Raw genomic sequence first — 21,735 nt, forward strand, 5'->3', positions numbered from 1 at the left:
GGAGAGGGGCTACGGCTGCATGTGACCATAATACACTACACGTGCGTGTGTGTGTGTGACCAGAGGTCCCCTCAAGCATAGTAACCCGTAGCTGATCTGTCATGTGATCATGGCCAGCCAATCATCCCAAGCTTCCAGTTATCTCATAGGTAGTAAATGTGAGGGTATACAATCAGTAGTGTACGCGAGTACCTCCGGATGACCGCATCAGCTAAACTGCCACAGCGTAAAACAAGGAATGAGGTGAAGTGAGGATGTGTAGTTGGTCCTCAACAGGCTCTGGGTTAAGGTAAGGGTCAGGGGTTAGAGAGAAGGGTATTTTTAATGGGAATACATTTTGGTCCAAAAAGAGGAGCTCTCATTGTACAAGTTAGACATCCATACATACCCACAAACCCACCCGCCAACTCCCACACACATACGCATACACCACCTCCCACACACAGATTGGTGTTTCTATTCTTGTGGGGACCAGGATATTAGAAATCCATATTCACTATCCCCTGAACCTTAAACTGTAATGCCTGAAGGTGAAATCAACCTCAATTCCAACACTAATTGTACATGTTTTCCCTAAACCAACCACCTTAACCAGGTGTCCTTTCTTTCCTAGTTGGGGTCCGACTATAAATCCTTGTTGGGACCAATTTATCAGTTTTTACTATCTTAGTAGGGACACACACACACACACACACTCACACACACTTGTAGGCTTGGATAACACACGAGCGCCCCAAACACACACATTATGTCATCATCACCATTTTATTTAGTCATCCACATATTGTCACAATATCATAGGAGATCCACGGAGGTGCAGAGGAACAAGCATGACAGTCACTGACATCACAGCTGGTTACCATCATAACCAATAGCAGACAACAGAGAGACAGAGAGAAAAAAAGATGAGATAGTGCAAGCAAGAGAGAATGAAGGAGGCTAAAATACATGTTACATTTGTATTGGGCGTGCAAACCCAGACAGGCACTTCACAACCATTATGTCAATGGTGAAGAGGGGCCGAAATGGGTAAAACCACGGCGACGGGGCAACCAATTGTTGTGGTCCACTTTCCTTCACTTCACCTTTGACCTTTCACCCCATTGTCACAACGTCCCGTCTCCTCACCCTGACGAGAGTTATTTTTGTCACGGTGTAAAGGTGAATACACGTTCACTGAGGCGTTTTTCTCATGCATACATTCCATTCTATCGGGTTTACATTCATAAACGTGAGCACAGGTCAGAGGTCAACCGGAGTTTATCAGGTGTCCGTCGTGTTATCAGTACCAACACGATTAACACGATATTATCTACATGGAGTTTAGAATTTAAAGTGGTAGCCATTTTACATTTCAGAAGTCCATTTCATTCACAACTATTTATGTTCATAACCAAATATTAGTGGTTATTTACCGTCGTAACACTGTGAAATGCATTGTTCCTTGCAATGACAAAGCAATGCAAGTCACAGTGCAAGTGTCACATCAGCGTGGTGCAATATGGCAACTCTAGATGCCACATTGGAGTTTTTGTGAGTCAAAGCTGGAAGGGAGGGATGGGTCTCAATTATCTGGAGTTTTTAAAGTACATAACACACACTCACAACAATAACATCACTGCAAAACTAATATCAACTGAATACACAGTACCAAAAAAAACAGTGAAAAGACAGTTCCTAACTTTTAACATTCGGCTGTAGCAACATTTAGAACCAGTCATAGCATCCCCAAATACAATACAAAATCGCCTTGTTGGAAGAAGAAACACAAGCTTCATACAGCAGGAGACAAGACGAGGCCGTCTGTGTGTAAGCGCTTACTGAGTCGGCTTAGAACAAGAACTGAGTTTCACTGTTTCTTCTCTGACAGACAGTTTAGGGACGGGATTCATTCAAACCCACCCAGGAAATGTTCAGGCTGTGTCTTTGTTTAACCTATCCATCCCATTCCCTCTCTGAATTGTAAAAAGTGAAAGGATACCGGTGAAAAGATTCATTCCGGTAGTACTTTTCAGTTTTATAGAGTATCCAACACAAGTCTGGTAGTACTTTACAGTTTTTATACAATATCCAACACAAGTCTGGTAGTACTTTTCATTTTTTATACAATATCCCACACCAGCCTGGTAGTACTTTTCAGTTTTTATACAATATCCAACACCAGCCTGGTAGTACTTTTCAGTTTTTATACAATATCCAACACCAGCTTGGTAGTACTTTTCAGTTTTTATACCGTATCCAACACCAGCTTGGTAGTCCTTTTCAGTTTTTATACCGTATCCAAAACCGGTCTGGTAGTAATTGTAGGTTTTCATACATTACCCCGGACCAGTCTTTGAGTCTATTTGATCAGAGCTAAATTAGCTACGGTGTAAATACTGAATTGTGGGTTTGACTGAATTGCGCCCTGAATGTAGAAAAAAGCTGTACCTCTCTACCTTACTATTTCCTCCCATGGACACAGAGGTCAAGTGAATCAGCGGTTCTGAACAGGTGGAGCACTGTTAACACATTTGGTGTGGCGTGAAAATCAAAGAGAAAAACACACCAAGTGTTTTCTCATTAAAGTACCTCCTCTCCGAAAACCTTCGGCACGCCGCAACAACCTCTCTTTGAAGAAAAAAAAAAAAAGCACTTTAACACAACTAAAAACATCACATGACCCCTTCCCAAAAACACCTTGAAATCCCTCTCGGGAGGAGCACAAGACAACGAAACTCTCTCACATAATTGAGCGGCTCCCCTTTCAAACGACCTAGGGACCCGTTTTCAATGACTTCCTTCACCTCACTGTTTGGGTCTGGACACGGCGCTGACCCTGGAGGGCTGGTTGCAGGGGTCCACAGCTTCTTTGGTCGCTCCTCCGTAGACCTCTATGTCCTGGTCGGTCCAGGGGACCACGTTGCCCAGTTTACCCGAGGAACAGGCAGCCAAGGCGGACACCTCCGCGGGCTTCAGGAGCCTGTCCCACAGGTTGAACTGGGACAGCTCCCCCACTAGGGCCTGCGAGGCATCGAAACGGCCTCCTAAGGTGTCCTGCAGGAGGAGACATGACATGTCGTTGTCACAACTACTAATGTTCATTCCATTATGACAAACTCTACACAGACTAGTTATGAACTACACATGCGATCACATCCTAGGGTGTCCCACACAGGAAATGCCACGTCAGTCAGAGGAGTCACGTCAACAGCTCGAAACAACTTTATCCAGCTAATGAGAAATCTGTCTCCTCTCCGGGTTGGTTCCTACGTAAGGAGCTGTGGACTCACCGGCCCTCCAGACCTCAGCCCCCTCTCACCCACCTGCTCCTGCCCCAGAATGAGGACTCCTCCTGGCTTAATGGGGTGCCACGCTGCCAGCCCCTCTCCGCGGCCCTTCTGCTTCCCCCCTTGGTAGGCCTTCCACACGCCGTCTCTCAGGGTCCAGCTGACACAGATGTGCTCCCACACGCCCTGGGCCAGGGTCAGGGGAAGCTGCGCCACCTGGGGGCGAGGGACGGTAGTGACAAGTCAGATTAGCCCAGTTCCCCCTCAAAATACAGTCAAATAACGAATTTGCTACTCGTGGTAAGACCCCAACACACTACCTTATCATTGATGAGCAGCTCCACTGGGTTGTGAACACCCTGCAGCAGAACCAGTTCGTTGGGTTGTCCCGGAACAGAGTAGGAAAAGGGGGTACCAATGCCTCCCTCTTTAACCTAAAACCACAGGACAACAGCCAGTTGAGAGCTGTTCATTCGGTGTGACTTACTCTGCGAGCCGGAATGTCATCATGTCATCGTGCGGATGCATCGTGCAAGCATCTCACTCTTCCAATTGAGCCGCACGCACGCACGAGCGCACACGCGCACACGCACACACCTTAAGCCAGGCGCAGGCTGTGAAGGCGTACATCTCAGGCATCTCTCTCCGCAGCAGACCGTACATGTAGTTGGTCCTGATGGGGAAGGACAGGACATAGCCGTCGGGATAGCTGTCCTCCGTTAGACCTGACGCCGAGAGGAGGAGAGAAGGATGGAGAGGAGGGAGAGGAGGGAGAGAGAGGAAGAGAGAGGAAGAGAAGGAGAGATGTTGAACAGATGCCAGGGTCCTCGTGGGGAAGAGGAGACCGCGTGGACGTAGTGCGGAGGTGTGTGGAGATACAGGCGTGAAGGGCGTTGTGTCTTTGAATTTAGTACCTAAATATACCAGGAGGGCTGGCGGAGCCAGTCAGCTGCTTCTCATTGCTATCCATGATTTCTCGCTCTTCTCTTTTACTCTTGCTTAGTCTGTCTCTGCACTTGTAGTAAATCTGTATCTCTGCATCGCTCGCTTTTCTCTTCCTGCAGGACATATGACATTCTCTCTCCCCTCACATCATCTGTCCCTCAACTCCCTACTCTTCCTCCACCTTCTCCTCCATGTCCTCCTCAACCCTCTACTCTCCCTCCACCTTCTCCTCCATGTCCTCCTCAACCCTCTACTCTCCCTCCACCTTCTCCTCCATGTCCTCCTCAACCCCCTACTCTCCCTCCACCTTCTCCTCCATGTCCTCCTCAACCCTCTACTCTCCCTCCACCTTCTCCTCCATGTCCTCCTCTATCTTCTACTCTCCCTCCACCTTCTCCTCCATGTCCTCCTAAAACCTCTACTCTCCCTCCACCTTCTCCTCCATGTCCTCCTCTATCCTCTACTCTCCCTCCACCTTCTCCTCCATGTCCTCCTCTACCCCCTACCCGCCTTCCATTGTCTCCTCCTGTTACATCTGTTTGGATGTGGTGGTATCAATCCCCTGGCCATGATGCAGGCAGTGACAATGATAATAGTAATCAAACAATTGGGATTTGGTATTTATAATTGGGCTTTCTCTGTTACTGCCTCTGCTCCTCCACTGCTTCAAGTTCTCCATATTCAGCCCCTCTTCCCTTCTGCCCCACTGCCCTCTCCACTCACTCTGTTCCAGCTCTGCGATGCGGTGCTGCAGTGTGTCAATCCCTTGGTCCGTCTGCTTGTGGCTCGTCTGGGTCTCCTTCCTGAGCGCCTTCCTCTCTTTCTCCAGCATCTCAATCTTCCTCTCCAGCTCGCCTTCCAGATTCTTCCAGGGGCCTCCCCCTCCCCTCGCGGGAGCCGCGGGAGCCTTCCGCCCGCCCGTGGAGGCACCGCCGCCCCCTGTTGTCGGTGCCGACCCTTGAACTTTAGCGCCGACGCCCGTGCTCACGCCCACACCGGCGCTGGCAGGAGGAGTCTCAATGGAGAGGTTGAGGGCAGCGGGGCCGATCTCCAGCTGCGGAGGGAGAAGGAGAGAAAGATGTTAGCGCGGGGTTCACATTTACATTATTCAGCAGACGCTGTTGTCCAGTGCACACCCTCGCGTAGTCGGCATGAGTGGGCTGAGTGGAGGGAGGAGCTGGACGTCGAGGGTCCAACGGGGCAACGAACGGACAGACGAGGGTTAGGGAGAGAGAGGTTACAAATGGGTGGGGGAGGAACGGGAGAAAAGGGCGGTCCTGGGTGAGAGCCAGGAAGTAAGGAAGAACGACGGTGAGAGCGAAAGGAAACGACAGAGGGAAGGATGGACATGGGCGAGGGAATGAAGGAGAGTGGCTGTGAGAAGAGATTTGGTCCACGGACACCTACGGCCTCTACATTCACACTTACTGGACAGTGCAGTATCTTTGAAGCCCTGTAGTCAGGAAGAGATGCTGCTGTCTGAAGCTATAAAACAGCTTTGCTTTGGCTTACTGACAGGCTCTGTCTGTCTTCCTCACTCTCTCACTGTGTCTCTTCCTCCCTCTGTTTCTCTCTTCGTCTCACATCCACTTACTCACTCACTCACACATACACACACACACACACACACACTCACACACACACACGCACACACACAAACACACACAAGATCCAATTCTCAAGGTCCCTCTCCTCTCTTCTGCCAGCATCCCTTCATATTTTATTGATGTGTATGAATGCAGAGGTGGGGGTGGGGCAGCAGGACAAGATCTCCCCTAGCGTGTGAGGAAGGAAGTGCATGCTCATGTAATGGTCCTGGGGAAAGGGGCTGAAAGTCGTTGGTTGGGTGGACGGACTGATCAGATTGATGAGCCGGAGGGAGGGAGGGTTCCTTAAGTCAACACACTCATCAATGCCATTAGTTGATTCTAGAACCATGAGGATCTGGTTGTGGGGGGTTCTAGAATTAGAAGGCCTATTCAGCGGATGGTTCTGCTTTGGATTTTCCAAAAGGCGTCTTGGGAGTGAACATTTTGGTTGTTGCTGCAGTAAGTGCACAGCCGATGCAAGTAGTGACCATGTTGATCAAGCTTTGATCACTACAATCACAAGAGTTTTGCTATAGCAAAAACTAAAACGTGCAACCAAAGGCCCAGGTCTGAGTTTAGGAAGCCTTCTCGTAGCCTAGCCTATCTGTTGCATAAGGTCGAGACACATTACATTGGTTGTGTAATGTGTCTGTCGATCTTTGTTTGTGTTTCGAGGAACCATTTGTGGCTATATCGTGTCCGCTATTACTGTAAATTATCTTCTGTAAGTGTAAGTGTTTGAAAGCAGGCCATCTGTTAGGCCTATTGAATAATATGTCCCTTGAAAACTAAACGGTGCATAGGACCGTATTAGCCGAGCTAACAGACTTAAAGAGATAATCAAAAGTTTTTTTTTTAAATACTGAAGCATCTACGAAGCCAATCAAAACAAGTGCCGAGCATATAGAGCATGTATACTTAGCTATTGAGGTAAATTTAAGGCTACTAGGTATTCGCACAACCCACCTCCAGTTTCTCAATGCGATCCTTCAGATTGAGAATGGCCCTCTCCAGCTCCTCCACTGCCCTCGCGGTCTGCAGCTGAACCGCCGCGGACGAGCTCACATCATCCCCGGCCATGAGGCGGCGGTTGCCCACCCATACTCCCAGGCTCCGCTCGGAGGGCCCAGGAGCGCTCTCCTCCAGGCCGCTCTCGCACTCCGACAGTTTCCCCGTGAGTTCACGGATGGTCCGTTGATCCATTAGGATCTGGTCGTTTTGTTGCACCACAGTCTGCCGGAGTTCATCAGCTGTGGTTCGAAGATAGCTCCAGTCCTCGGAGTCGTCGCCGTAAAGCGAGGGGTCGTCCGCTTGCTGCTTCAGGCTCTTGGGCTTGCATTCTCCGGCAGGGATCGGGGTGCAGATGAGACGGCTGAAGCTGAATTGTTTCGGCGCGCCGCCACCACCACCGGTCACATCGCCTGGTCTGAGCTCATTGAGAGCAGAAGGTCCCCCCAACCCGAGACCCATGCCGCCTCTCCCGCCTTCCTCGTAGGATTCAGAACCATGGAGAGCGCCCAGGGGACCGGCGTGCGCGATGGAGCCGGACTGCAACAGGGACTCCGCGGTCAGCGTCGCGTTGTCGGATAGGTCCTGGGGCGCAGCAGCTTTTCGCGGGTATACACTGGCGATGATGCAGATTACTACGCCAAGGAAGACCACGGATCCAGCCCCAACCAAAACCACTATGAACTTCATAGCGGCAACGCGGCAAGATGGGCTAAAGCAATCGATAGATTACACGTCTAAGATTAAATTTCGTTTAAACGATAGATTGGATTTGGGGGAAAAATCCGTTTCCCCTTCACAGTGTAGAAATATGAATATTGTACATTTCAAAACAGGCTATTTCATAATCCGCTCTTCGATAGTCTATCAGATGATTAATCTACCTGCTTCTTTATCTGATTAAATACAGCGAGCAGGCCCTAAGCCTATGTTCTAGTCTATATCTAAATAACACCTCTTAGGAACAGAAAATGTACGTCTGCAGTTGTCAGACGCGCCTGTCGTATTTTTCCGCCCTCAACAAATGTAAAAATAAAGATGATCTGTTGATTTTCTCGATAGACGTTCGCTCTACCCTTGTTGCTAAGCTCCGCTCCTCTTCTCTCCTCCGTCCATAGTTACTATGGGGACAGTGCTATAGGAGGCGGAGAGACAGACGAGAGGGGAGGGTGTGGATGCCTCACTCGGAGGTGAGGAATTTGCTCTCATTACAAACACCGTCTATTATAGCGAGTGTGTGTTTGTGTGTGTGAGTGAAGTGCACGTGTGCACAGGCTAGCCTTTTGATTAGGTATACACACACACACACACACACACACACACACACACACACACACACACACAGACAGACAGACAGAGCATCACACCTGTAGTCTCCCAAACGAAACAAATAAGCCTTAGAAGCAGTATTAGAAGTAGGAGCAGTCAGGGCAGTGGCTAATGTAAGGAAGGGTGGGTATGGTTCATGGCCTCTTGGTTTGGCAGGGCCCACTGATCGTGATAACATCAATGCTGTGTATTAGTGAGGGGGCCCATGCATTGTATCGCATTTCAGGGGGCCCAGGTTTCCTGGCGAGGCCTTGTTAGCCGTAGCACTAGTATCCGTAGTATTAGTAGTAGTGCTAGCAACATTAGTAGTAGTAGTAGTAGTGGTAGTAATAGTAGTTAGTATAAATAGCAGCAGTAGTAGTAGTGGTAGTAGTAGCATTATTGGTATTAGTAGTAGTAATAGTAGTGGTAGAAGTATTAGTACAAGTGGAAGTAGTAGAAGTAGTAGTAGTAGTGGCAGTGGTAGTAGTATTTGTAGTTCGTAATAGTAGCAGTTGTAGTAGTAGTAGTTAGTAGTAGTAGTAGTAGTAGTTAGTATTAGTAGTACTAGTAGTTTGTAGTAGTAGTTAGTAGTTGTAGCAGAAATAGTTGTAGTAGTGAAAGAAGTAGTAGCTGTAGTAGTGGTAGTAGTAATAGTAGTAGTAGTAGTGGTAGTAGTAGTAGTTAGTATTATTATGATCCGTGTGATTGACTTAACTAATGTTAGGTCTAACATCTGGGCCAGTGGGTCAGCCCTCCCCAAAATGGAGTGGCAGCAGTCCCGCTATGCATTCCCTTTGGCTAACACCATAAGCCACCATGGGAGGCTGGCCAGAGCAAAGCAGGGGGTGAGAAGGGAGTAGGGATGGGAGGGTGGTGAGAGAAGGGATGAGGACACATCAGGGGATGAAGGTCATCCAGAGCTTGGCTTGAGGTTGGGAGGGGAAGAGAATTTGAGGAATATAAACATGGCATATAGATAATGGAAAGAGAAAGGTGCATCCGAGCTCATAGCAGCGTGTCCAGTGTCCACAGATACTACTTAACATTGTCTCTCAACATCTGCGTTTTGATGGTGACAGATGAAGTCTGTGAAAATGCTGGAACCACAACAATGGACCCAATCATGCAATTACATTCCAATCCTGCCTGTGTATGACTATGTGATGTTAACATAGTCATCCCTGAACAAGACTGTATGCTTCAGTTTAATGGTTTATGATCAGTCAGCGGAACTGGCGAAACAAGGGTCAACATATATACTAAAAGTATAGATATGTAACCATGCCATCCTGTGGACAAACGTGGAACTGCAAACCTAATGATCTGAGCTCGTTCTCTATTCCCAGCACCAAAATAAACAAAATTATGAACTCATCAGGTTTAGCATCGGTCATATGTTTCATAAGCTGAAACAAAAAAAATCCCAAACGTACAAAAAACTAAATGTTTCTAAAATTCTATGTACATGTCTGTCAGCAAGCATTTCTGCTTTGCTAAAATAATCCACCTGACAGGTGTGGTTTGGAGAGGCACTCTACAAGGTCCTACAAGCCATGAAGTCCAAGGAAATCTCTACAGACCTCCGAGATAGCATTGCGTTGAGGCATAATTCGGGGGAAGGTTATGAAACATTGCTATAGCATTCAAAGTCCCCAGGAGCACAGCAAGCTCTGACATGGCGAAACGGTGGAAGCTTAGAAACACCAAGACTGTTCCTCTTGCTGACCATCCAAACCAAGTAACCACGCAGGTTTCTTGCGGAGATGGAGGAACCTGTCAGAAGGACAACCACCCCGAGGGCACTCCATCAATTAGGCCTTTAGTGTGTGGGGGGGGCAAGGAGACACTCCAGGAGAAGGATACTAACACCAACACAAAATATCTGTCCTGGATGCCAAGCTCTACGTCAGGCGAAAGCTCCTCACCTGGATAATACCATCCGTATGGTTTAGCTTGGTGGTGGCATTATCATTATGCCCATCCCAATTTTAACATATTAACACCAACGAAACCAAAGATCGCCAGTTTTGAACATCTGTTATTGGAAGGAAGTGGCTGATTTTGTCATTCTTACTTACAGTTTTTGCAGCAAGAATTGGGGCACAATGTAACGCACATACTAAACCATTTACTATCACTTTTTGGCGCTGATACCTGTCCATCAGATTTCAGATCCTACGAAGATATTGACTCACAGCGAGAAGCAGAGACAAGGGTAATGGAAACATATGGCAGGGCTAAGCTGTAAAACAACCAAAGAGATAATGACAAAAGGGTCTGGCTGTGAGGTGGTTTTATTAAAAGCCTCGTACAGGAAAACCCACACACATAAAAAGCGACAACGAACAAACCAATAAACGTTAACATGACATTTCTCACATGACCTGTACAATAAGGGTTTGCAAAACATGCTTCAGTTACATTATTACATTATCATCCACATTATTGTTGTCAATATCATTACATTATCATCAACATTAGCATCATCATCATTATTATTACCATCAATGTACATAATTCATATTACCAATATTACGAGACAAACTGCAGTCTTGACACATTTATAGTTCATTTAATCAGGGGGTTTCCATTCCTACCAAACCCATATTGGACATTTATCAAAACAACAATGACAATTATTAAAAGGTAAAGCATAGAATATTATGCTTAAAGAAAATTCTGAAAACTATCATAAGTCCACCAGGAAAAGCCCTCAAAATAAATTCACATTCTTCCTCTAAAACGGTGTGTTTACAAGGACAAAAATATCTTTGATTCGTCGGGTCCGTTTCTGTCATTACATTAAGTGCCAAGGACTTGGCTCATTGAAATTACGTTTAACAAAAAAAGGAAAAAGAGTGAAAGAAACAGAATAAATCTAGAGCCCTGTTTGGTATTTAACTAGGCCACTATTTCAAGTTGTGCTACCCCTTTATAGAAAGTCGCCCAATCCACATACGCTGTCAAAACATCACCTTAAAGTCAACTTCTTCAACTGGCTTTGGACTGTCACAAGAATCTAATGGCTTAACTAATCAGAGCCAAGAGAATCTACTGGATTAGCCAAACACAGTCAGGAGAATATACTGGATTAGCCAAACACAGTCAAGAGAATCTATTGGCTTAGCCATTGAGGCAGTCCTAAAAATCCATCCCAGGGTGAACCAGGCTATGAACACAATGGCGGAGCACTCCAAACCTCCCCAAACAGGATCCACACTGCTCAACGTGCTGTCGAAAGGGAAACAGGGTGCATCATCCAGATTTTTTATTTTTTTTATTGGGACACTGTGGTGAAAAACAAATCCTGATCCATACGCCTAATGCTAATTATATCAGTTCAGCTTTGACCCAACTTTACCCGTCAGACAGAACTGGGTATCCCAGCTCAAATCTGGGAGGTTGCTCGGTATCAAAACGAATTAACCTTCACCCAGGGCAAAACATTTGCAATGGACGCCCAAAATAAATAACTCCATAATTGACAGTCAAGAAAATCTTCTGATTTAACCAATAACAGAATGGATCCTTAAGATATAACAAACCAGAGTGAAGAAAATCTACGGGATTAACCAATGACAGCCAATAGAATCTAAAGATTTAACGAATGACATCCAAGAGAATCTACCAGCGTAACCAATGACAGTGAAGGGAATACGTTTCGATCAGAACGTTTGCATTCCGATGGGCATTATTATAATATCAAAGACGACAATGACCACCTATCTAACACAGCATACGGAGGAGATGCAGTGGAGTCATAGATCAGCAGCTGTAAGGCAACACATGCTTGGTTTGAAATACCCTTCTCATTTACAAATACACCAGATGGAAAGGGTGGGGCGCTAGGGACCGGGGCCCACAAACTAACTGGGGTAGCACCAGGAGAATGGACAGATCCGGGACCAGGAAAACATTGTAACACCAACATCAACTGGTTCAGAAGGTCACTTAAAGGACTGAACCGAGAGAGAATCTTTCAGGGAGGTACAGACAAAATGATCGGACGCGTACGTGGCGGACAGGTTACATTTCGTTATCACCATCATTAAACATCCTTGATGCAGTCCACAGCTTAAATACTCGGAGAGAGTCGTCAGTTTAGAGTCTTGACAGACGTTCCGGAATACTGACAAATCCGGAATATCGAACATTCTGGAATATTGAATGTGACAGCAAGATGAAAAAAGGCAGGCATTGTGACATGGCGATGAGAAAAGCAATAACTTAACTTCCAATGCTTTTGTCATCCACTTCTATTATTAATGGAGCTTAATTAACGTTGTGCGTGCCTTATAAATATATATACTAATATATATGCCTGTGCATTCACAATAGCAAAGAAAAAAGATACTGAATTCACATGTGGATAGCTAAGGAAAATTATGTAAAATTTGGTTGTCTTCAATTACGCAGTCAAGTGCATTGCCAGTTATCTTAATGTAGAAATGCCATACAACCAAAATTCAACAAAGCAAGTGCAAAATCTTAATCACCTCGTTAAAAACTTCAACAGTTAGACTTACAATGAAACAACTGGGCATCAAGATAAACTAATAATAAACTGCTATTTGTTGGTTGTATGAGAGTCCCTACAGGCACAATAAAGACTGAATTATGTTTAACTTTATTATGACTGAAGGCATCTATTTGCCAGACTCCAGATAATCCAACATGAGCTGAAACTAATATACTTTATGAATCCTCAGTGGAAATCAGGCGGTATTGAGATAATTACAGACCCTGCTTTTAGCTCTGTACAATTCTGTTCAAAAAAATAACACTCTTTGATTCCTTATTCAATGGCTGGGCCTGTAATAAGATTATATATTTTTAAAGGGGGCAGAATTTTATTATTATGGACTTAGGTATTGTTAAGAAATTAAATCTTCTATTGTCTGCTTCCAGATCTATTTGTGCTGTTTTGGCACTTCCTGTATGACAACACCCATAAAGGCAAAAGACAGCAAAAGTAGGCCTGGGATCCAGGCTACTTCCTGAATCTTTTCCTATGACTTAGCCTGGGGGGTTTCTTTAGTGGTGGCAGCGGGGGCTGAGGAGGAGGTGCTTTCTTCAGGGTGTGGGGGTTTGGGGGAGGCAGCGGAGGTGGAGGAGGGGGATGGAGGTTGGGACGAGGGAGAGGGGAACTCCTTGATGGTGACAGTGAGGAGGTTCGACGTGACGTCGGTGACAACCACGTTGGCACTGCTTGCCGCCATCTCCGGATGCCAGTCAGGGTCGCCCTCGGCAGGGACCCTCTTCGGGTCAGAGGTCAGTGGGGTGGACGCTGTGCTGGGGAGAGGCATGGAGGTGCTTTCGGAGGGCGGTTGCCGTCTCTGACGACCGCAGCGGTGAGGCTTCCTTTTGCCGTCCTGTGTCGCGGAAAGGTCCAGGGCATCACCGTCATAATCATCATCCTCCTCAAAGGAGGACGAGGTGGAGCCGGACGAACGAGACGGGGACGAGGAGAGGACATTAGGTTTTTGGTTAGTGTTCTTCTGGACCTCTGGCGGCTGGCTGCTGGACTGAACGGAGAAGGCAGAGGCCAAAACATGGGGGCCGGTGCCTGGAACCGACCCGGAGGCAGAGGCCCCGGGGGCGGGTTGGGCCTGATGTCCAGCAGGGACAAGCTCGTTCTGAGCGGGGATGGCCTCTGATCCACTGGATCTGGAGGGAGAGGGGGGCGGCTGGTAGCAAGACCCCACAGAAGAGTGGGCTGACTGGGTGTTGCTTTCCCCGGTGGCCCCTGGGGCTGCTGTACTGGGGCCCGTGGTCGGCTGTGAAATGTGCAGGGGCCCAGGACTGCCACACTGGAGCCCAAAAGGCTTCCCGTACATGGGGAAACCCAGCATGGGCTGGAAGGGCCGGTAGGGAGCCTCTCCACCTCTCTTCCCAATGATCCTGTTCCGGGAGGGGAGGTTCTGGCGACCCCCCGGGAAGGACACCGAGCTGGAGGGCGCCCTCCTGTTAGCCCCGCCCCTCCCTCCGCCTCCACTTCCCGGTTTGTCGATGACCTTAAGGTTCAGGATGATGCGACCCCGTTTCACCTCGCGGGGTTTGACCCGGCGGTTGAGGATGCGGACGGTCTCTGAAAAGGGGGAGACAGGGGGGCGCGAGGAGAACCCGCCGGGCCCAGAGAAGGTTCCGGGTGCGGCCGACGGGTCGGGGCGGGGCAGGGGGCGGCGGGACATACTTGTGCAGCGGCGAATGTCTTTCTTCAGCTTGTGCGTTGCCGCCAGGGAGTTGAGTTTAGGGGAGGGCGCTGGAGCGGAGGATGAGGAGGAGGGCAGAGACGGATAGGGGGAGGATGGAGGGGCACGGGGAAAAGAGGAAGACGTGGAGCGCGGGGCTCGTGCTGTGGCCTCCCTACGAGCCTGAGGGGAGGTAAAAGACAGAAAGGATTGTGACCGTTGTTAATCAATATCAAAGGAAGAAACTCAACACAATTACTTCAGGCAGGAAAAGCTTGGCCTTAACGGTGTGTGTGTGTGTGGGGGGGGGGGTTTCCAATCGAATCTGAACACTTTTCCAAAGGTGTGGTCGTACATTCTAAACAATACCTTGGCCGTCAGGTTCTTGGGCTTGGGCCCGCGCTTCTTTGGCCCGTGTAGTTCTCTCTCACGCTCTCTGAGAACAACAACAAAAAAAGACAATTAATCACGCAACAAAGTCAACACATTATATTTCTCCTAAAATTTCCTGTCCCGACCATAGCCTGCCAGGAGACAATGGACAGGGATAGGCTGATTTGGGAACGAGCCAATTATTGGAAAAATAGAAGCTAAGCCTACATTACGACATTTAAAGTGAGCCGAGGGAGAAGTTAATTCATGTAACGCCCCCCATTTGGCTTGGAAAACTTCCTCCGAGTTAGAGGGCAGATCAGAAGAATGGGTGGCATCATAAACAGCAGCCACTTTTCTTTTACATAGATGAGGATCTAAATTTTTCAGGGAATTTATTTAGTTTTTTTGGTCCATGCAGACCAACAGACAGACAGGATAACAGGGCTCCAAAAAAAGCTGCAACTGCTGAATAGTAACAGTTTGGCATGAATGTTTAAGTAAGCCTGGAAAGAACCCACACGCACATCCTTGATCATTTCAGTTCAATGTAAACACAATATCTCTGTTAGCTGACCAGGGCTTTGAAGTGGTTTTGGCAGAAGCAAACAGACTTATAAATAGAAAAGAGAAAACATGAGAGACTGCCTTAATGCAGTAATATAACTATAATTTAATCCTGTAAAGTTTACATTTTAAATGTTCCCACTGCATCAGAAATCCCTTGCTGTTATAGAATTGAATAATACAAATGTGTAGATTGAGAAATAATGTTAACTGTTCCACTTACTTCTGTTCAAAGCCTGCAATGAGTCTGTCATCCAGAATATTCTCTTCAGGTTCCCAAGTACTGTGTCTGAAGCAGAAATAACTAGCACAATTATTTCATGTAAATATCCTCACAGCCTGGTTACCAGTCTGCATCTGTTAACATTCCACTCCTTGTACTTCTGTCATATGCCTTATGTTTGGTACAAAGTAATGTTAGTACAAAACAGGTCTGGATATTAGGCTAATATTTTGAAGTGATAGAATCAATTGTAAACACACAGTTCTACTAATGGAGTAGCTATTATATAATTATTATAGCTAATCACCTAATGTATATGACCATTTGCTGGCTAAAACAATGAATGAAGTTCTACTTTTGGAATGCAATCACTTACTTTAGTGCCCATCCTTTCCACTTCACTAGGTATTCAAGACGACCCTGCAAAAATAAAGTAGTAAGCTAACTACAGTAAGTTAACAACAGAATAATCTGAAATATACGACCAAACAATGCGTTCGTTATCTGTATTTGGTATTAAGCAAGGTAAAATACATTAGTAGTGAGTTTGGTTAGCTATTAGTGATCAATAAGAATGGTGAGTCATAAAATATGTATATTATGACGAATCATTTACAACGGTCCGGACAAGTCATTCGGAGAGGGAAAACGGATTTGACTGCTAGCTAGCTGGTTAGTTAGCTAGCTAATGTAATGACACGCAGTCAAAAGGTTAACTGTGTTGGAAGGCCAGCAAATTGGTGCAATCATCTCTTTTTAATATTGCAGTTTAAAAAAGACAAAGTACATATTTCCATAGAAAAGCACACCAGGCGCGTCTTTATATTGGCTTTTCTAGTTAACTAAAGTTTACGTTCTCTTCTGCCGCCGATTCCTTAGCTTTGTGTAACCTTAGCTATATGTTTTTACGACTTTCCACAGCAAAACACATCAGCCTAGCTAGCTACTCAGTTAGCTTTAACGGCTTGCTAGTAAAGCATCCGCCTTACTGCTAGCTACAACACAAGGCCTCCCCGTTGTCACTGGGTGGAAAAATAGATCCCCGAGTCTCGGCATCGACGCACGCGGCAGAGACCCCAGCCCACGTTTGCACTACTTCAGCGACAAAACGGCGGCAGCGTAATGGAATATTTACCTTGCGAACGCGCCGTTTCAGAATGGCTTCCGCGGCAAAAACGCGTTCCCCGACCGCAGAGAGCTCCATCTTCTAATGCCCGACTCCCCTCTCTCGCTCTACCTTTCTCTCTCTCTCTCAATCTCCAGACAACCAGCTCGCTCCACTGTCTAGCGGCAAGACCAGGGTAGACCACTTTCCCTTTCCCCAAATCTGTCAGTCAGCCGCAACAGACAGCAGCACCCCGAAGCGAGGAAGAGGAGCTATCTATCACGTGGACAGGGTCAGCACCAGCCCCTTTCGGTCGTCCTGGCAACGTAAAGGCTCTCGAGAGGATGCGGATAGGTTGAATAGAAGTATTGAACTTCATTGTTTTACTTTATTGTTTAGCACTTGTGGTCTTTCTGCGTTGTGTGTGAACTTTGCAAAACATTTGACTTGATTCATGTCACTGATGATATACACTTCTTCATTAGTTGATTTTGGGGGAAATAAACGTGAGTTCTCATTAATTGCACTTAACTATTGTCTTTTGCTTTGCCTGAATACCCAGCCGGTCCGCGATCTGTTATTTTGTCAACTCACAGGGTCATTGTTTGGCCATGGCCATGGTTTGCAAAATTGCCAAAATGATACTGAATACTAAAATCGAAATGGGTTTCTCCAAATAATTATTTAATATCAGGCAAATTTTCCTATTTAATTGAGTGGATAGAACAACCCTACAGGAAGAAAATGGCTCCAACAAAACGCCTTTCGTGTCTAAGGAACCCTAAGTAGAATATTAGAATATACTTTCATAACATTAGGGATTGGTACAGACGGCATTAGAAAGGGAATATACAGCAATTGTTTCGTTTCAAGTAGGGATCCCAGCAATCTCGGGTTCAATTCTTGGTTTAGTGTAAACTGTACAGTTTGGCAACCCAGTTGTTAAGCGTGTCAGTGACGATATGCGATGGCAAGATAGCACAAACAGATCTGGAAGTGGACAAGTAGGAGCGCAGTTGGACTGGAACACTGGTGTAGTTTGGTAGCTTATTTTATAGTTTTTAAGGTTCCGCAGTCCTTTAGAACCCCCAAAGATCTTCCAGATTGAATGTAATAAAGATATACCTACATAAAAACTGTAAAAAAGTATATATTTCGATTATAAAAACATGTATAAACATGTATAAAACATATTTAAAATACTGTAATGTGACATCTATATGCAAAATATTTCTAGCAGACGTTCTTATCCAGATTGACCTACAGTAAAATAAAAATAGTAAATGGTAAAATTTGACCAAACAAATGGTGAGTACTTAGGCAAGATGTCAGTGGTGTTGAAGAGCCAGTAGTAGGCACTCTTCCATCTAGTCTAAAGATCATTAGCATGTTGGGTTCTGGCTCATCATGGAATGCATGGCTACATGGCTACATGACTACATGACTACATGACTACATGACTACATGACTACATGACTACATGACTACATGACTACATGACTACATGACTACATGACTACATGACTACATCCGATCAAGCAACTCGCTGTGTCCCGCCCATACGTCTACATCTATGGTGCCGCTTCCAATTTAAACCAATACGTCATCCAATGCTTATTTGCTGATTGGTGCAGCTCACGTTGATCAACCATAACAGCAAGGTTGTTTGAGCGCAAGCCGGTTGTTGATTTTAAGTCAAGAGTCGTCAGTCACTGAGTGTGAAGAGTCGCAGATAGAACGCAGGTAAGCTCGTTGATGAGCTAATTCCTCAACTAAACCGATTATAGTTGCTAGAACGACAACCGAATTCAATGATTACTTCTTGCGCACAATGGTTTATAGAAACGCGTGTATTGTATTACTATACCATACCGCTGTACTGCTATTGCTATGTTGTTTTGGCTGTAGGTCTGTCACGTTAGCTCGCTGCAAGTCAAGACCATTACTTTCTACAGTAGTACTGACCGTATGGCTAAGTGGTCTTGACAGCTAAATTGAATAGCTATGTTGTCAGTCAGTGCCAAACTGTATTCATACTGGTCGAAGACGTAAGTCACACGCTTTGACAAGCTTGCAACTGTTGAAAATTCTGTGAATGGCACCGCTTGTTCTCAATGAAGGGTGCTTTGTAGGTAACGTGAATAATGCAGTGTCACAAGACTTGCAATTCAAGCAGGCCAACGCGATTTCATATCGACCGTACAAGCCTTTGCATGCTGTTCTGACTGTGTCGGCGTCTCTGAATCAAACCCAGTCCATCAACATATCATTTGTGCTGACTATCCGGGTGCGTAGTCATGCTAATACGATGCTACTTCTAGAAATGTTGTAAGAAAACCACGAGTGGGTGGGACGGAATGCACCCGGACTTCAGTATGGAAAGAAGTTCTCCCCAAAACATTGTTGGACCCAGGTCTAACTGCATCATTGTTGTTTTGAAAATAGGCTATTATCTTAAAAAAATAAAAAAACGGTTACATCAATCATCGACCTCTGTCTTGACTGTTTCAAGTCTTTCATGTATCTGAATCTTTTATAATTACTTTCTCTTTCTCTCAATTTGCTCGCTTTCATTTTCGCTTTACCCATCCTCTCTCAACCCCAACCCCTTTTCTTGCTTGTAAAAAAAATAAAATAATCCCCCTCTCGTTCAGTTTATCCACCCCTGTAAGCTATCCCTCTCTCCTCTCCATACCCAGGCCGCCACCATGCAGTTCTTTGGGAGAATCATGGACACAGTGTCCGCCGTGTCCAACCTCTTCTCCAACCCGTACCGGGTCAGGGAAGTGCAGCTGTCCGAGTACAGTGTAGGGGGGAAAGTCCGGCTGAGGGAGGAGGGTCGCATGGTGCTGTACAAGAACACCACCTGCCAGAGCTGGGACTGCCTGCTTATGTGCCCTGACACACCCAGCACGGCCATGAGGTATTTTGAAAGAAGGGAGGTTTGAGAGCCAGATCAGTGATTATTGCGGCAACAAAAAACTGCTTAAACTCTTTAGGAAATGTGACATTCAGTTTAATTGTTTTTGGGAGCATCTAACCTGGAGTTAGGAGACAGATGGATGAAATATTATTCATTTATTTTCATTGGGAAGCCACTTTGACCTTTAGTTGACCCCTAATGGTAATCTCTTAGGTTGTTCCAGGTCAGTTCTGAGGCAGATGCCCTGAACTGGTTCCCCCAGTATGCCCTCAAGCTCCGCCCCTTCTACGAAACCCTACCCCTTCCAAAGCCAGAGGTGATCCAGCCAATCGTAGACTGCCTCCGCAACCACCCCGACTGGAGCTCCGCCCACATTGCTGTGGATACTGGCCTGAAGGAATGCCTGAAGCACAACTATGTCCAAAGGTGAGGCTATAGGCGTGTAATAAGGAGTGGCTGTTACATGTTATCAGTGGTTGTAAGCATGTAATTAAGTTATTATCATTGTGTGTTATCAAATATTATCTATTGAGCGTTATAGCTTGAGTAATGTGTCTATGTAGATCTGCCCAAGACAACTGGCACTGTTGAATCTGCTGGGAAGGTATGGCTTTAGTGGGTTAATGAGCAGCAGTAGTTCTGGTGTTTGGGTTTTCCCGTCATCAGTTTTTCGCAACAGACATTTTAGTCCGGGGTTAACCGAGATTGGGGCTTGAGCGAAAAAGATGCCATCCACCTGTCCCTCACGATATGTACTCTCCACCCCCTCCAGCCAGATAAATGCACGGGATGGCTTGGGTCAGACCCCGTTGCACCTGGCGTGTGAGCGGGGAGACGTGGGCTGCGTGCGGGCCCTGCTGGAGGAGTGCCAGGCTCGCACAGACGTCAAGGACAAGAATGGAGAGACTCCAATGCACAGCGCCGCCAAGCAAGACTCTCCTATCATTATACAGGTGTGTATGACACACACACACACACACACACATGAGACGTCCATGTACTGTGACATAGTAATAAGTGACAAGGACCAGGGCCAGAACAGATGTACCGATGTTCAGGTGAGTGGTGTGTTCACCTTAGAACAGCCTCTGTGCCCTGCAGAATATCTACAAGTCCCTTCTAGGTAAGAACCCCCTCTACCTCATCTCACTTCTTAACATCTGCTACTCCAACAGTAACCTGTGTGTAACCTGTGTGTAACCTGTGTGTAACCTGTGTGTGTGGAACGTTTATAATTTTGTTCAGTGTGTGTACAACCACACACACACACACAGGTTGTGAGGTGGATGGATTATCCCGGCAAATGAGAAGTGCTTACTAACACAGATTTAGACAGATTTGTGAACAATATTTGAGAGAAATAGGCCTTTTTCGTACATGTAGAAAGTCTTAGATCTTTGAGTTCAGCTCATGATAGATGGTGGCAAAAACAAGTGTTGCAGTTATAATTTTGTTCAGTATCTATCTTTCTATCTAGACAACAGGAGGATATATATCTTCCTGTTGTCTTATATAGAAATAGATAGTACAAAGCAACATAAGTAATATGAGACAAAAAATCTATATCTGTCTTATTTTGCATTTAAATGCCTTTGGGCAGGTTGTCCTCAAGAAATGAAAATAGGTTCTCCAGTAACTTACCTGGTTTAATACCAGCCCCCTTTATCCCCCCCCCCTCCCTAGGCTCTGTGTAGTAGGATGTGTGCTGGGGTGAATGAGCTGAATGGTGCCGGGGAGACGCCCCTGCACGTGGCCTGTCGTCTCGGGAAGGTGGAGGCGGTCAATGCCCTCCTCGGGGGCGGGGCTCGCTGTGACATTATCGGGGGGAGAGGCTACGCCATCCACGCCGCAATGAAGTACAGCGAGAAGGGGTGAGTTCCTTGTCTGAGAGGGAATTGCGGGAAAAGGCTGATTGGCTACGTGAATCCGGGTGAGCGGTTATCGGCTATTATAAACCGGTGCGTTGAATCGTGAATGCCGATTGACACTTAGCGGTGGTATATGTGAGCAATAAGGTACAAGGGGGTGTGGTATATTGCCCTGCTCCACCACCTCTGGCAGCCCTGTCTTTGATTACAGAGCTGAAAGTCTAGATGGATCAAATAGATAGTCATTCTCAGACTTTCTAAACCTGACCAAGCATCTCTCTGTCAGTTGTTGTGAGGCTGTCCTGAATGCAGACCCCGCACAGCTCCAAGCAGAAGACGCCCTGTACGGAGGAACCCCTCTGCA

At 46.3% G+C, this 21,735-nt stretch overlaps 2 protein-coding genes across 4 annotated transcripts in view; one reads left to right on the plus strand and one right to left on the minus strand.

Moving 5' to 3' along the window:
• Positions 1-746: 746 nt before the first annotated feature.
• Positions 747-16,864, minus strand: LOC105012188. The gene is made up of 11 exons (XM_013135244.4): positions 16,611-16,864; positions 15,852-15,895; positions 15,476-15,541; positions 14,683-14,749; positions 13,135-14,496; positions 6,770-7,540; positions 4,938-5,268; positions 3,867-3,994; positions 3,590-3,703; positions 3,306-3,485; positions 747-3,036 (listed from the first exon to the last, which is right to left on the minus strand). Exons 1-11 carry the CDS (start codon positions 16,677-16,679, stop codon positions 2,788-2,790), a joined length of 3,381 nt encoding a protein of 1,126 aa, XP_012990698.3. The 5' UTR covers positions 16,680-16,864; the 3' UTR covers positions 747-2,787.
• Positions 16,865-18,236: 1,372 nt separating this feature from the next.
• pla2g6 (phospholipase A2, group VI (cytosolic, calcium-independent)) overlaps positions 18,237-21,735 on the plus strand; it is an 11,102-nt gene continuing 7,603 nt past the window's right edge. For 2 of the 3 annotated variants that reach the window (XM_029122576.2, XM_034294343.1), the window contains exons 1-6: positions 18,237-18,323; positions 19,280-19,503; positions 19,717-19,929; positions 20,276-20,456; positions 21,187-21,374; positions 21,658-21,735. The exon at positions 21,658-21,735 is cut by the window's right edge and continues 19 nt beyond it. In XM_029122576.2, the coding sequence (XP_028978409.2) occupies positions 19,289-19,503; positions 19,717-19,929; positions 20,276-20,456; positions 21,187-21,374; positions 21,658-21,735 (875 nt within the window). In that variant the 5' untranslated portion in view covers positions 18,237-18,323; positions 19,280-19,288. Of the gene's footprint in view, positions 18,324-19,234; positions 19,504-19,716; positions 19,930-20,275; positions 20,457-21,186; positions 21,375-21,657 lie in introns of all 3 variants that reach the window. The other variant, XM_029122577.2, reaches the window with a different exon arrangement.

Source organism: Esox lucius, chromosome 9, assembly GCF_011004845.1.
Source record: "Esox lucius isolate fEsoLuc1 chromosome 9, fEsoLuc1.pri, whole genome shotgun sequence".
NCBI classification, from domain to species: Eukaryota; Metazoa; Chordata; class Actinopteri; order Esociformes; family Esocidae; genus Esox; species Esox lucius.